General features: G+C 39.9%; 1 protein-coding gene across 2 annotated transcripts in view; it reads right to left on the reverse strand.

The window, feature by feature from the left end:
• Nucleotides 1-7,185: 7,185 nt before the first annotated feature.
• Nucleotides 7,186-16,498, reverse strand: part of DYNC1LI1 (dynein cytoplasmic 1 light intermediate chain 1) — a 53,379-nt gene continuing 44,066 nt past the window's right edge. The window contains exons 8-14 of one of the 2 annotated variants that reach the window (XM_055557233.1): nucleotides 16,303-16,438; nucleotides 15,488-15,599; nucleotides 13,488-13,547; nucleotides 13,319-13,363; nucleotides 12,529-12,649; nucleotides 10,203-10,355; nucleotides 7,186-7,474 (exon numbers count right to left, since the gene is read on the reverse strand). In XM_055557233.1, coding sequence (XP_055413208.1) covers nucleotides 7,362-7,474; nucleotides 10,203-10,355; nucleotides 12,529-12,649; nucleotides 13,319-13,363; nucleotides 13,488-13,547; nucleotides 15,488-15,599; nucleotides 16,303-16,438 — 740 coding nt within the window. In that variant the 3' untranslated portion in view covers nucleotides 7,186-7,361. The remainder of the gene's footprint in view (nucleotides 7,475-10,202; nucleotides 10,356-12,528; nucleotides 12,650-13,318; nucleotides 13,364-13,487; nucleotides 13,548-15,487; nucleotides 15,600-16,302; nucleotides 16,439-16,498) is intronic. The other variant, XM_055557234.1, reaches the window with a different exon arrangement.

Consider the following 16,498-nt stretch of genomic DNA (forward strand, 5'->3'; position numbering starts at 1 on the left):
ACTTGACACTACAAATACTGTGAGGAGAGACTGAAACCTATACAAATACAAAGATTTTCCTCTGCATAGTTTTGGAGGATATAAAAATTATAATTATCCCCAAAAGGATCTATAAATTCAATGCAATCTCAATCAAAATGCCACTTTTTTTTGGTGTGGCAATGGACCAGTTGACTCTGAAGTTTATATGGAAATGTAAAACATCAAGAATAGCTAAAATAATCTTTTGGAAATACATTAGAGGAGGGCTTAGGCTGACAGATAAAGGCTTCTTTTTTTAACTACAGAAATTGAGAAGGTAGTACTAGTACAGGATAGACAAACCAGCGTTATGGATAAGACAGAAAGCCCAGAAACAGACGCATCAACAGACAGTGCAGTTATGAGCAAGGTGACACTGCAGTTCAGAAGGACGCCGCCCTCCCCACTGCCGGAAGGGAGCTGTGAGCAGCCCAGACAGCGCATTCAAAGCACAGGCACGACTCTGCCAGCAAAGGTCCATCTGGTCAAAGCTATGTTTTTTCCAGTAGTCAGGTATGGATGTGAGAGTTGGACTATAAATAACGCTGAGCACCGAAGAATTAATGCTTTTGAACTGTGGTGTTGGAGAAGACTCTTGAGAGTCCCTTGGACTGCAAGGAGATCCAACCAGTCCATCCTAAAGGAAATCAGTCCTGAATATTCATTGGAAGGACTGATGCTGAAGCTGAAACTCCAGTACTCTGGCCACCTGATGCAAAGAACTGACTCACTGGAAAAGACCCTGATGCCGGGAAAGACTGAAGGCGAGAGGAGAAGGGGACAACAGAGGAGGAGATGGTTGGATGGCATCATCAACTTGATGGACATGAGTTTGAGCAAGCTCCGGAAATTGGTGATGGACAGGGAAGCCTGGTATGCTGCAGTCCGTAGGGTTGCCAAGAGCCGGACACGACTGAGCGACTGAACTGAACTGAATGATAACGAATTAACTGAACGCATTAAAAAAAAAAAACCCTTATCCCTACTTTACACCACGTACAGAAATCAATCCCAGGTGAATTGATGTATTGTAGAAAAGTAAAACAATAAAGCTTCTCGGGGGAAAAAAACTTAAAAGACTATCTTCACAACCTTTAAAAGTGAAGTCGCTCAGTCTCGTCTGACTCTTTGAGACCCCATGGACCGTAACCTACCAGGCTCCTCTGTCCATGGGATTTCCCAGGCAAGAGTACTGGAGTGTGCTGCCATTTCCTTCTCCAGGGGATCTTCCCAAGCCAGGGATCAAACCCAGGTCTCCCGCATTGCAAGCAGATGCTTTACCATCAGAGCAACATCTGAGGACAAGCAAACACATCTTCAGAACAGGTTAAGAAAAAAAAGTGCAAGGGCCAAACCACAGAATGAGAGAAGATATTTGCAATGCGTATCAGACAAAGACTAGTATTCTGAATATGTGAAGAATGAGTCAGAAAGAAGTCTAATATTTCCCTGTTTTTCTGAGGAGGGGAAAAAAGAAAAGATTCTTAAGACTCTCAAACAGGTACATTACAAATGAGGATAACCAAATGGCCAATAAACATGAAATGTGCTTAGTTTCATTAGCCATCAAGGAAATAAAATTAAAATCACAATGAGATTCTACTGTGTAAACAAAAATCCTGCCAGAATGACAGACAATAGCAAATGTGTACAAAGATGTAGAGCAACTGGAACTCTTGTATATTGCTGGAACTAATGCAAATTCCTTTTAGAAAACTGATACATAATTCACGTATGATAATTCACCCTTCTGAAGTGACAAGTCTTTAGTATATTCACAAGACTGAGGACTGTATCATTTCAGAACTACTTGTATAACCCTCAGCAGAAACCCTATACCTATTAGCAGTCAACCCTCAGTGCCCTCTCCTCTTGCAACCACTAATATGTCTCACAGAACTGGCCTGTTCTGGACATTTCATATAAATGGAATTACACATTTTGATTTTTTGTGACTGGCTTCTTTCACTTAATATGTTTCCAAAGTTCATCCATGTTGTAGTAGATATCAATATTTCATTCCTTTTTTTTTTGTTTTTTTCTGGCCATACCACCTGACTTGTAGGATCCTAGGTCCTGCAACAGGGACTGAGCCTGGACCCTCGGCAGCAAAAGCAGAGTCCTAACCACTGGACCACCAATTCCCCATTCCTTTTCATAGTTGAAAAATACTCCATCGTATGGACAGGCCACACTTTGTTTATCCATTTGTGCACTGATGGACGTCTGGGTTATTGTCACCTTTTAGCCATTATTACTAGCTGTAATAGCTGTACTGTTATACATAATGCTACTATAAACATCTGTATACAAATGTTTCTAGGAGGACATCATTCTCATTTCTGTTGGGTATATATCCAGGAGCGGAAGTGGTAGGTCTTATGGTAACTATATGCTTAACCTTTTGAAGAACCACCACGCTGCTATCCAGAGTAGCTGTGCCACTTTACATTCCCAACAGCAACATACAGGTGTTCTAATTTCTTCATGTATTTGCCAATTCTTATTTTTTATTTTTGGCTGTGAGGTGGGATCTCGTTGTGGCTTTGTTTTGCATTTCCCCAGTCAATACTAATGACATCAAGCATCTTTTTATGTGCTTGTCATTTGTGTATCTTCTCTGAAGAAGTATCTACTCAAGTATTTTGTCCATTTTAACACTAGGTTGATTTCCTATGAAGTTTTAAAGAGTTTTCCGATATTCTGAATACTAAACTCTTATCAGATATATAATTTGCAAACATTTGCTCCCAGAAATGCGACCTCCTATAACTTTGGAAAAACTATTTGGCTAAACATTTAATATCTGCTAATGTTGAAAATACACACAGCTTACGAATCCAGCAATCCAGGTCGACATACACACCCAACAGAAAGGAGGACACATTTCCACAGGACACGCTGAAGACTGCTCATGACAGCACAAGTCGTAACAGCAGGAGGAAGACTGAGTGACCAGCCAGGGGCCTGGCAGGAAGCTGAATCCCAGTGCCCGGGTGCCCCTGTCCTAACCCCTGCGCCTGTGTACACTATTCCTCCTGGTAAGGGAAATCCACAGGTGCAATCGGGATTCTGAGAGGGGAAACAGACTTCCATATTCTTGGAAGTCATCCCTCCATCTAGTAAGTAAAAAAGCTGAACACACTGAGAAAAATAATCAAGTCTCCTTGGATCTGTCAGAAGCGAGGGGATAGGGCCAACTGTACTCCCCCAAACTGGCGAGACAGGTGGGTGGACACAGAGAATCACAACTTAACTGAAGCAGAAACTTCCAGGCAGAAACCTTCTAAGGGAGACAGCGCTGGGGTGAGAGGCCCTGGACCGTGACTAACAGACTGCTGGAGCTCAGCATGGACAGGCCTGTGAGTTAAACACTATGGGGATCATAAGGGGATCCCCACAGTTTTGTGAGTTTTACGTCCAGGAATTCTACTAGAGTCTCAGAGGGAAATTCAGAGAAAAATCCCCTGGTGCTTCTGGCAGGGGAAGGAAGAAAGTAACCATTTTGAAATAAGTCAAAGTCATCTGTTCTTAACAAGGCCTGCCCTCAGCAGAAATTATTTTATTAGAGACTGAACATACTGGCAGGGAAATCCCCAACTCCAGCTCCCCCTAGAGAAGCATTCGTGAAGTTCAGAGCCCAGGGACACAGGCTTACTGAGAACTGATCACAGGACTATGGAAAGACTTCCTCCCCAACCCCTCACCATCACAGCACTAAAGGGTCCATTCACTGGCGCGCATTTTACCCCGTACATCATGTTCAGCTGTCAACAGAAAATCACAAGGCAGAGCAAAAGGCCAAAAAAAAAAAAAAAAAAAAAAACACACACAAAAAAACCAAACCACATCACAGTCTTTGAAGAGACACAGCAAGCATCAGAATCACATTCAGACTCGGCAGAAATATTAGAACTGTTAGACCATGAATTTAAAACAACTGTGATTAACACATTAAGGGCTTTAACAGTAAAAGTAGACAACACACCAAAACAAATGGGTAATTTAAGTAGAGAGACGGAAATTCTAAGAAATAACCTTTTTAAAAAACAGATAGAAAACTGTAACAGAAATGAAGAATGCTTTCCATGGGCTCATCAGTTGACTGGACTTGGCTGAGGAAGAATCTCTGAGCTGGACGATAGGGTAACAGAAACTTCAAAAACTAAAAAGCAAAGATAAAAAAAGACTGGGGGTGGGGGAGGGTGGGGAAAAAAAGAGGAAACAGAATACCCCAAAACTATGGGACAACTACAAGAGATGTAACATATACATGAGAATGCTAGGAGAGAAAAGGACGGAAAAAATATCTGAAGCAATAGTGACCAAGAATTTCCCCCAAGTTAACATTATTGAGAATTTCCCCCCAATTAATGTCAGATACTAAACCACAGACCCAGGAAGTTCAGAGAATACTAAAGATAACCACTCCTCCACCCCCACCCCTAGGCACCTAGGCATATTATATTCAAGCTGCATAAAATCAAAGATTTTTAAAATCTCAGAAGAAGTCAAAGGGAAAACACCGCCTATGGAGGACCCAAGGCAATAAAATAACATTCAATTGCTCTTCAGAAACCATGCACGCAAGGAGAGTGAAGCGTTGGGGGAGCTTACAGCGGATTACTCACGTGGGCCAAATTTAATCCCATGGATCCTGATATGCAGAAGCAGCAGGGTCAGAGCGAAGCGGTGTGCTGGGAGCAGAGACTAGAAGATGCAACGCTGTTGCCTTTGAAGATGGACAGGGGGCCAGGAAACAAGGAAGTCAGGCAGCCTCTAGAAGCTGGAAAGGAAGGAAACAGACGCTCCCTGGAGCCTCCTAAAGAAACCAGACCTGATGACACGTTAACCTAGCACAGCTGATTTTGGGCTTCTGCCCGCCAGAATAGATGATAACACATTTTTATTAAACCACTAAATTCTGCCAGTGTGTTACAGCAGCAATAGGAAACTAACACACGTAGCCCTGTCAACAGCTCACTAGAGAAACCAGTGTTTTTGCACAAGAAATACTGCGATGCAATGAGAATTAGTAACTATCGCTACAGGCAACGAAACGCAGGCTCCCCAGAAAACGGCAAGAAGCCTGACGCAAAGAAACAGAGATGTTAAGAGTCCGTTTATACACAGCTTAAATACAAGTAAGACTGAGCTATGGCTTTAGAGGAAAGGGCAGGAATTACTTGGTGGGCGGGAGGACTCGGGGGCGGGGGGCACGCAGGAAATACCAGTAACGTTGTCTTTCTTGATGCTGGTGCTGGTTATATGTGGTCACTTTGTGGTATTTCAAACCATACACCTGTAAGTTGTCTACTGTTCTGTACTGTGTACTTCAATCAAAAAAAGCTAGGAAAAAAAAAAAATTAAGTAGTTTAAAAACAAATTTCCTTGCAAAAGTTGGGACCAAAAAAGGTTTAAAGTCTAACCACAGTAAACAAAAGATCTTCAATTAGTTAAAACTGAACCTCATATAAAGTGAACAGTTATAATTAATTCAGGTAACAAAGCAATTCTGAGGGTTTTCTAGTATATCTCCAATGTACACAGGAAAAAAAAAAACAAACCATGAGTTGGTCTAGACATGCCAACATGGCAGACATGCCACAGTATACCACGAAGCACGGTCTGCAATTCTCTTCAGTGGCTTCACTTACTTCAAGTACAACTAGTTTAGGAAAACTGGCCTTTACAATACCAGAAAATTGCAGAATCGTTAAGATTTTATCAACGGCATTTTCCCCCTCATTTTATCAAACAAAATGTTTTCGCAAATTAATTTTTCCATGCCCACAAACACCCTAAGTTTTTCCCACACTGAAACAAATTATAACCCTCTCATATATTTTAGTATTTACATTCAACCATTAGGAGCCAAACACTACTTATAAAACTAAACAGATTTTAAAGTTATAATGAAAGAATTACGTTTGAAAGGAGAAGAACTGTCCTCAAATATTTTGTGGAAAAAAATCTTAGGAATATATATTATAAAGTTATAACAAAGACCAATGTAAACAGAAGTAACCGTTTTCCCTCAATTATCTGAAATTAAGCAATAGGTCAAACGTATGTACGTTCCTTAGTTGAACATCAGTATGAAAATCTAACTGTTCTTACAAATGTTCCAAAGCTGAGTTTCAAAAGGTGAAACCACCACCAGGTGATCTGACCTGGAAGGACGGTAAGAGCAGCCGTGTGAATCTGCCGAACTTCTAAAACAGTTTCTGCCCATTAAATAATGATTAAAAAAAGGCTTTATTTTTTTCTACTAGGAATGCTGACATTAGATTTGATAGTTCAAGACATGCTGATAGGGAAGATGTACTGATCAAGGTAAATTCCTAATTTAAGGAGACTTACAGGGTAGTAATCTCAGGTACTTACTTGTCTCTCAGAAGAGGAGAAAGCTTAATAATCCTCTGAAGTTAAATAAAATACTGACAAATCTTATTCTCTGTATGATAAATATAGATTTACATATAAGAGAATGCAACAAGTTATTTGAACCTGAATGCAGAGAATAAATACTTTATTAACTGATTACAGTTGAAAGTCACAAACAAAAAAGGGGTATATTAAGGCAGAGTCATATATATATATATATATATAGGTAAATATATATATATATATAGATATAGACAAATCCAGACTGTTATACCTCTTTACATTTTAACCTCTGCATTTTTCTTTTATCCATTCAGGCAGTGTGCTTTCTTTTTCTTCTCAGTTAAAGAAACAAATCTTGACCAAAGTTTCTAAATCACATTTTGATAACTTATAGGACCATGGATTAAGACAGTGACTAGTGTATCCAATGCTACCTGACAGGATTCTCAGCACATTCCATGTGTGGTGGTATAGTTACGGTGGGGTGGAAAATCTGACAACTGATCATCCTTTTCCAGCAAAACTACTACATAATTCTTTAAAAGATTTCTTAACAGTCTTAACTAAAATAAGCTTGGACTTCCAAGTCAGTCAAATGCCCAAAGCGTATTATTTTTCTGCCCTTCCCAAACCCTCCTAGATGTTTTAACTAGCCTTCAGAATATGATCCCATGGCTGTATTTCACATCTATAAATTTGAGTTTTTCAAAATCCAAAATTACTTTCTTATGCAAAGTGGCGATGCAAACAGCAATCCTACATAGTGTAGAATAATTTTTTCTGTATAGTTCCCTTTTATTAAAAAATGGGCAACCACACACACAAAAAAAGGACATAAATTTAGTCCATCTGAAAAAGCACTCCAGCTCCCTAATCCCACTTCTGAAGGAGAAGGCAGAGGCAAGTTTACATTATCCCAGAAAGTGAATAAATGGCTTTATTTGGCATCTTCAAGAAGCTTCTCCTTCCGCAGGAGATGTAGGTGTGGTAGTGGAGACCGTCACTGGTTTCCGTGCGATTCTGTCCAGCTCCGCATGGACGTCTGACAGGATGGGCTTCTGGCCTACAGTGAAGAAAAAAGGCCACGATTTACACATAAGGCAAGGGATCTCTGACACCAGGGCATCTTCATTTAACAACTGCCAATGGTTTCACTAACTGTATCTAACACGCGTCTAAAAAACATATGTAAACATGTATTTACCTAAAATACATATATATCCAAAACTTTACACATATGTATCTAAACACATATATATCTAAAACTTTATCTAAAGCACATATATGTATATATAAACATCTTAATTTAAACATAAATTCCCTCATTTTCATTTTTTTTTTAATTTTTAATTTTGGGGGGGTCACACGCCATGTGGGATCTTAGTTCCCTGACCAGGGATCAAACTCACACCCCCTGCAGTGGAAGCACAGAGTCTAAACCACTGGACTGCCAGGGAAGTCCTTACAGTCCCTCATGTTAAACTGTAGGGTCTGTTACCAAATAGAAGTAAAACTAGCACCTACCATTTCATCTCATTAAGGTTTTTTAAATAAGAAGGCACAGAACAAACATAGAAAATAGCCAGAAAATAGCTAGAAAATAGCCAACAAAATTTTGTAATCTGGAAAGATGAGTGAGTGGTAATTAAATTAGCAACCCTGAGACAGGTAATCTTTTCTACACTGAGGGTGACAGAAGCCAGAAACTAATTCAATTTATACTCAGAAATCTGTAAGATTGAAAACGGTAGCAGCAGGTACTTGAGAAAAGGGTGGCAAGAAGGTGTGATTAAAAAAGAATTGGTTAAAGTCTGAACAGCACTTACAAAAACAAAAGGAAAAAACACTTCATCAAAATTTAAAAATTCTGTGTTTCACAGGACACTCTTAACAAAGTGAAGGGACAACCGACACAAGAATACTTGCAAATTCTATGTCTTCTATTTAGGGGAGACAATTCTTGCAAATTCTACATTTGAAAAATGTCCAATAAACAGAATATATAAAAAACACTTAGAACTCAATAAAAACAACCCCATTTTAAATGGGCAAAGAATTTGAATAGACATTTTACCAAAGAATAGATAAAATTATTAAACATGTGAAAAGATTTTCAAAATCGTTAGCTATCAGAGAAATTCAAATCAAAACCACAATGAGATACAACTTCACAGCTGAAATGATGTCTCTAACCAAAAAGATGGACAAGTGGTGACCATTTTGTAATGTATAAATGTATAATGTATAAATGTATAAATAAATATCAAATCAGGGACCTCCCTGGCAGTCCAGTGGTTAGGACTCTGAGCCTCCACTGCACAGGGCATGGGTTTGATCCCTTGACGGGGAACTAAGATCCCACATGCTGTGCGGTGTGGCCAAAACAAAAAAATCAAATCACTAGGTCGTATACTTGAAATATAGTATTGTTCATCAATTATATTTCACTCTAAAATACAGACATATACACAAAAATGTCTCTAACAAAAAAGACATTCTGGACTTGGATAAGCAAAACCAAAAGAAAAAACAACAAAAGCCCACAAAGATGAACAATAACACCTGTTGGAAAGGATGTGGAGAAACTAAGGTCCTCAAACTGCTGGTGGGAATGTAAAGTGGTGGAGCATTTTGGAAACTTTAAACACAGAGGTGCTACATGACCCACCAATCCCACACCTAGATTCGAACCCAAGAGAAATGAAAACACGTGCGTGTCAACTGAAGAATGGATAAATAAAAGATGTGTGCAGACCCACACAATGGGATTTTTTTCAACAGTAAAAAAATATTGATACATATGCTACAACATGGATGAAACTCAAAAACATTACTTTAAGTAGGCATGTACTGTTTCATTTATATGAAATCTCCAGACAGGCAAATACGAAGAGAAAGAAAGCAAATCACTGCCGAGGAGGACTGCAGGGGAGGGAAGGGTAACTGATAACAGGTTGGATTTTTTAATTAAAAAAAATTTTTTTTACAATGGTGTGTTGGTTTCTGAGATACAACAACTCAAATCGTCCATAATTATACATCCATCCCCTCCCTCCCTTACCTCCCTCTTCTCCCCCACCCGATCCTTCCAGATCATCATAGGGCACCAGACTGGGCTCCCCGTGCTCCCAGCAGCTTCTCCCCAGGATCCATCCGACCTGGTAGTGTATATATATTGCTAGTGTATATGCATGGCTGCTTCCTCCATTTGTCCTACTCCCTCCCTCCCCCACTGTGTACACAGGTCCATGCTCTGCATCTCTTTTCCTTCTCTGCAAGTAGGTTCCTCAGTGTCACTTTTTCTAGATTCCATATATATGTGCTAATAGTGTATTGGTTTTTTTCTGACTTTCTTCACTCTATTATTAGGCTCTAGGTTTAACCTTCTCACTAGAACTGTCTCACATTCCTTCTTTTTGATGTGGATGTTTTTAAGGAGATGAAAATGTTCTAAAATTAGGTTACGGTAATGTTGTGCGTGGATTCCCTGGTGGCTCAGCAGTGTAGAAGAATCCGCCTGCCAGTGCAGGAGAAATGGGTTCGATCCCTGGGTTAGGAAGATCCCCTTGGAAAGGGAATGGCAACGCACTCCAGTATTTTTGCCCAGAGAAGCCCATGGACAGAGGAGCCTGGTGGGCTACAGTCCCTGGGTATCAAAGAATCAGGCGTGACTGAGCAACTAAACAACAACAACAACTGGTTTGTGTAAGTCTGTAAATACATTAAAACACTGAAATGCACACTTTAAATGCGCAATACAGCTGTTAAGAAAGGAACGCTCCAGTAAGTACCTGACTTTTTGGCAGACGATGGTAAACCGCCGCCTCCGCCCGCAGCCCCACCTCCAGGGCCACCTCCAACACCAGGGCCTCCTGGGGAGCCAGTCTTCTTACTCAGCAAACTGTTAAAGAAATTTGCCAGGACACCTTCACTTGTAGCTCCAGCTATTAAAAAAAAAAAAAAAGGGATAAAAAACGTACTCAAAGCATTCAACTTTTCTGTAAATTATTACAGTAATGATACACAGAAAATGAATCACACACAGAAGATGTTCCACATCCAGGCCAACTTAAATCTTTTGAGGCTGGGTAACTTCTCTAATCAATCATATATAAAACAAAATATGAGTAAGTGTTAAGAATGCAAGATAATTATTAAAAACTTAAGAGTGTTATTTTTTTCTGTACATTTTATTTCTTTTTTGCTGTGCTAGGTTCATTGCTGAAAGAGGGTAGAGTGTTATCTTTAAAAGGCCAAAAGCATTTAAAACAGATGCTACTTGTGAATATATATCCCCTTTGAAAGGGGTTCTTCAAAAATAAAAATAGTTGCTTCAAGTATTACACAAAGCTGTCCAATCTGATATGAAAATCAGTAGAAGCTCTAAGAGATTAATGGACAAATAAGCAATTCACAGAAGAAAAATAAACAATTCACAGAAGGGCAATAAACAATTTACAGAAGAAAAATACAAACAGGAAAGAAATGCTAAGGGCGGTGGGAGCTCTTACTAGTTAGTATTTATAGAATGCTGATTAGGTTTAGGCAAACTCTAAGGCTCCATGTTGATGACAGGTAACCTGAACAACTGAGAAACATCAGGAAGGGGCATGAAAAGACATGAAGTCTCACCCACTAATCCCACATAGGGCAAGTATTCCTATAGAAATAACTATAATGCATACAGTTTTTTTTCTGCTTGTTAATTGCAAATAACCCATTTCAAGTAAAACATGAATTTCTCCAATGAACTATAGGTATAGTTCAGTTCAGTCGCTCAATCGTGTCCAACTCTTTGTGACCCTATGCACGCCAGGCCTCCCTGTCCGTCACCAACTCCCGGAGTCCACCCAAACCCATGTCCATTAAGTCGGTGATGCCATCCAACCATCTTATCCTCTGTCGACCCCTTCTCCTCCTGCCCTCGATCTTTCCCAGCATCAGGGTCTTTTCAAACAAGTCAGCTCTTCGCATGAGGTGGTCAAAGTATTAAGAGTTGCAGCTTCAAAATCAGTCCTACCAATTAACACCCAGGACTTATCTCCTTTAGGACGGACTGGTTAGATCTCCTCAAAGTCCAAGGGACTCTCAAGAGTCTTCTCCAGCACCACAGTTTAAAAGCAACGATTCTTCAGCACTCAGCTTTCTTTATAGTCCAACTCTCACATCCATACATGACCACTGGAAAAACCATAGCCTTGTCTAGACGGACCTTTGTGGACAAAGTAATGTCTCTGCTTTTTAATATGCTATCTAAGTTGGTCATAGCTTTCTTTTCAAGGAGTAAGCATCTTTATATTTCATGGCTGCAGTCATCACCTGCAGTGATTTTGGAGCCCAGAAAAATAAAGTCAGCCACTCTTTCCCCATCTTTTGCCATGAAGTGATGGGACCAGATGCCATGATCTTCGTTTTCTGAATGTTGAGCTTTAAGCCAACTTTTTCACTCTCCTCATTCACTTTCATCAAGAGACTCTTTAGTTCTTCTTCACTTTCTGCCATAAGGGTGGTATCATCTGCATATCTGAGGTTATTGATATTTGTCCTGGCAATCCTGATTCCAGCTTGTGCTTCCTCCAGCCCAGCATTTCTCATGATGTACTCTGCATGTAAGTTAAATAAGCAGGGTGACAATATACAGACTTGACATATTCCTTTTCCTATTTGAAACCAGTCTGTTGTTCTAGGTCCAGTTCTGACTGTTGCTTCCTGACCTGCATACAGGTTTCTCAAGAGGCAGGTCAGGTGGTCTGGTATTCCCATCTCTTTCAGAATTTTCCACAGTTTATTGTGATCCACACAGTCAAAGGCTTTGGCATAGTCAATAAAGTAGAAATAGATGTTTTTCTGGAACTCTCTTGCTTTTTCGATGATCCAGCATGAGTAAATATAACACAAAGCTTTTATAAAGTGCACACCATAGAGTGTATGTTAAAACTACACTGTAAGATGGTTCACAGTCTGATTCACTCTGAGTTTCTATCTCTATAGATACACAAAGACAAGACACTACTGCATAAAAAAGAAAATAGCTTAGGCAAGAGGTGGGATGACACTGGGTAGATTTCTATTGTGAAATACATTGTGTTGTTTACTCTTAAAAAGAGAGAAATGTACCTTTCATGTTTGGATCAATCTTTTTTGACCCAGCAGGGATGGGTGACACGCTAGCAACATTGGATGACACAGATCTGTTTGGTGTTCGAGGGGAGCCTCCTGGGACTCTTGGTGAGGCGTCCTAGGTAAAAAGGTGAAAGCCATATGTATAAAACCCTGAAAGCTCAACTTCACAAAAATTATCACATAAACAAGTCCTTTACAACTGGCCCCCATCTCTTCTACTGGTCCCTTTATGCTGCAAGCCCTGGACAAAAGTGTTTAGCAACCGTGTCCTCATTATTAGAATACCAGGGACCCCTCACATTTTAGCATATTAATTTTCCCTTCAATGGAAAAAGGGAAACACACAGAATAATGAAGCATGGTTATGAAAAGAAGCATGGGAGTCAGATCCAGACTCAAATCTGGACTTGCATCCTATCCCACCAACTTAATCTCAGATAAGCCATGATGTCCTAGAAAGCCTCCATTTCGCCTCCTGCAAAATGGGGATAAGGATAGGACTTGCCTCATCCGGCTGTTGTGAGGATTTATAAAACAACATACAAAAATGGTTCAGCCTAGTAATGGATACAGGGCAAACGGTACAAAATAGATCTTTATGATTTCAATATTCTAAAAGGGAATCAAAGTTTATCTTTTAAAATCTCACAGATTCCAGGGGAATTCTTAATTCAACTTTATATCCAAGTACACCCATAAGAGACAGATACACAATTAAAGAAACTAAGAACTAAAACAATATGCACTGCATTTTAATCGTTTAGTCAGGATCTGTAATACTGACCACAGGCCTTCCAGCTGCAGTTGGTGGTTGCTTTGCTAAAAGGGACTGGAAAACACACAAAAAGTCTAGGTTAGACATTCAGTCATGTATTGCTGTTTTTAAAGAAAATGTGTACAAGAACTGTGTAACCATTAACCATACTAAGTCTGCTTCTGATGTAATCTCATACCTGTAGCTTCATAAGAAACACTTGGTCATCTTCTGCCATAATTTCCTTCTCATGCACAAACTGAAATGAGCAATGCATAAATGAACAGGTCATTATGCTAAAGTCATTCATAACTCACTGTCTAGATTAGCACAATTTTTTAAAAACACTAAGAATATGAATATTACCTGTATCACATATACATGGGTGGACTGCCCTCCCCAGGGCCCTTCAGCAGAGCCATCCAATGCCGATCTGCACTAATATAAATGTCCATATCTGTGCTGTCCAACCTGTCAGCCAGTGGCTACTGAGGAGCTGCAATAACGGCTAGCGTGACTGAGGAACTGAACTTCTCATTTAGTTGTACTTAATTTACACTTAAGAGCCCATAAGAGCCATATGTAACCAGTTCCTACTGCACTGGACAGCACAATCCACGAGCCACACGCATATAGACTCTTATAAGATTTATACATGCTTATCAAATCTGCGCAACTCAGTGGTAAAGAATATAATGCAGGAGACACAGGTTCAATCCCTGGGTCAGGAAGATCCCCTGGACAACGGAATGGCAACCCACTCCAGTATGCTTGCCTGGAGAGTCCCATGGACATGGGAGTCTGGTGAGCTACAGCCCGTGGTGTTGCAAAAGAGTCAGACAAAACTTGGCGACTAAACAACAACAAAACAACAGTTAGGTGTTTTAAAAGGGCCAACAACATCCCAGTTGAGAGAAGAGCAACTTGCTCCTCATTTCCTGAAATAAAAATATAATATCCCTTCCATCTGCTGAACAATTAGAAAAAAAGGGGGGGGCGCTGCCAATGCCTCCTGCTCCCCGTTTCTGTGCAAGGCAGGCCGTTGTCTTGTTTGTCAACCAGCAGCCAGGGCGACCCTTTGGAAAGGTTAAGGCAGGCTGGATCCCACCTCCACTGCAGCTTGCCTGCCCGTCACTTTCCACCCCACTGAGCATGAAATCCATGAGTATGAAATCCAGAGCCCTGCCTGCAGCCTAATGCTGAGGCCCCGCAAGACCCTCGCTCTGCCTTTCCTCCCTCTGCTCTGGCCCTCCCGGGGGCTCTTTCCCAGCCCCTCCAGCCGCCTTACACACTCCTGCCTCAGGGCGTGCACGTTCTCTTCCCATGCCTCCATATCCTCCCCTCTCATCGGACCTGCCCTCCCCATTCCCGACTGTAACCCCCCACCCACCCACTTCCCCTCCCTCACTGGGCTTCCTTTCCAGAGCACAGACCACCACCTGAGTGATGGCATCTACAGATTCACTACATTATGGTCCTGTTTAGCACCTAATGCCTAAACGGCAGCTCAATAAATATTTGTGGAATGAATAAAAAACAATTTGAAGCACAACTTCGCTGGTAAAAGAAAGAATGGGAAAAAAATTGTTTTTAAAGTGTGCATTTCTTTTAATAGACATTCAAACCGAATAATGCACTAACTGAGTTTTCATTTGATGCTATGTGTCTTATTTCTAACTGCTCTATAAATGTTTGGACTTTTAATTAAGACCCTTATTATATGCTGAATCAACATTACTTTTTCCTGAAGCATGTTTAAATTAAAAGTCAGTGAGAACTTACTAAATGCGAATACTCAACTTTATACAGCTTTTCAGAAGTGTCTATACTATCTAACCATAAAACACCATCCTTAGCGAAATCAAGACATATGAAAGCAGAGTATCATCTGGAATCAGATTTAAAAATCTTAAGAATGACATGCAACAATACGGAATACAATGGAGCCTGGCAGCCCGCGGACCTGCTGAGCGCTAGTGCAAACAACTCATGACCGTGAAGAAGACGCGAGATCTGTCTCAAGAGCCAAAGGCGAATACAATTATTCCACCAAGGTTTTCCTGGCTTTTGATTGAGCCCCAGGTTGTAAAGTTCACAACTTGATAGAAATGAAACCCCTTACCTTTCTACCTACAATCTTAAAATTATGGGCTTCCCCCTCAGTTTAAAAGACTATTAAGACTATACACTAAAATTTACCTTTCGGACAGGTGGTTTAGTTATGATGTCTTCAAAATTATCTTCTGCTTTTAATGTTTGAAAGTTTTCATGTAATATTCCTATTTTCTTATCATTATCCCACCCTGCTGGACTAGAAAGAAACACAGATGATAAATTCTCAACCATTTATACAGTCATTCTTTCATTGATCAGATTAAGGAGAACAGTTTCTATGAAGTTAAATTTGACCAATTATGGAAAATTAATCTATTACAATACTCAAGTTACAGTTTACTAATTTCTACTTAAATTTATTAACTTTCTTGATTCTAGAACTGACATTACAGGTTTTTTGAGAGGAACTAATCATTAGTGTTACCTCCCCATTTATTCAGATAACTTTTCAAAGCATATCTAGGTTATTATACATTGGGTCCTTTATGTACCATTAGTCAATTAAAGAACAGATACACTGACTGATACATGCACCCAATAGATAGGTTAGATATAATAGCAGCCTTTCAAAAAGGCTCAGGCCAGCAGTAAATCTAAAAGGCAACAATAATAAATCAAAGCATGTTATAAATAAAATAATCTAGGAACAGATTCTCACCAACTCATCAAGGAAAAGTTTACTGGTCTCACTTCAAAACTGAAAATGATATAGCATCAAACTGCAGCAACAGTATATGACAGAACAATATACTTCGGAGCACAGTAGGGTTTTCCTGGTGGTCCAGTGGTTAAGACTGAGCACTTCCAATGCAGGGGGCAAGGGTTCGACCCTTGGTTGGGGAACTAAGATCCCATGTGCTGCGTGGCACAGCCAAAAAAATTTAAAAAAGCATACTTACATAAATACTGCATCTTTTTCCACAACAACAGCAGGAATCTTATAAGGAAATCCATAGAGTTTCTGGACGATGTACTTATATACTAAATCTATATTTTTATTTTCTTTTACTGAAGTGTATATAAGTGCTGCACCATCTGAATAATACCGTTAAAGAAACTTTTGGACAAACTCCATGAAGAGGTACTGTAAAAGTC

This window comes from Bubalus kerabau, chromosome 20 (assembly GCF_029407905.1).
Source record: "Bubalus kerabau isolate K-KA32 ecotype Philippines breed swamp buffalo chromosome 20, PCC_UOA_SB_1v2, whole genome shotgun sequence".
Lineage (NCBI taxonomy): Eukaryota > Metazoa > Chordata > Mammalia > Artiodactyla > Bovidae > Bubalus > Bubalus kerabau.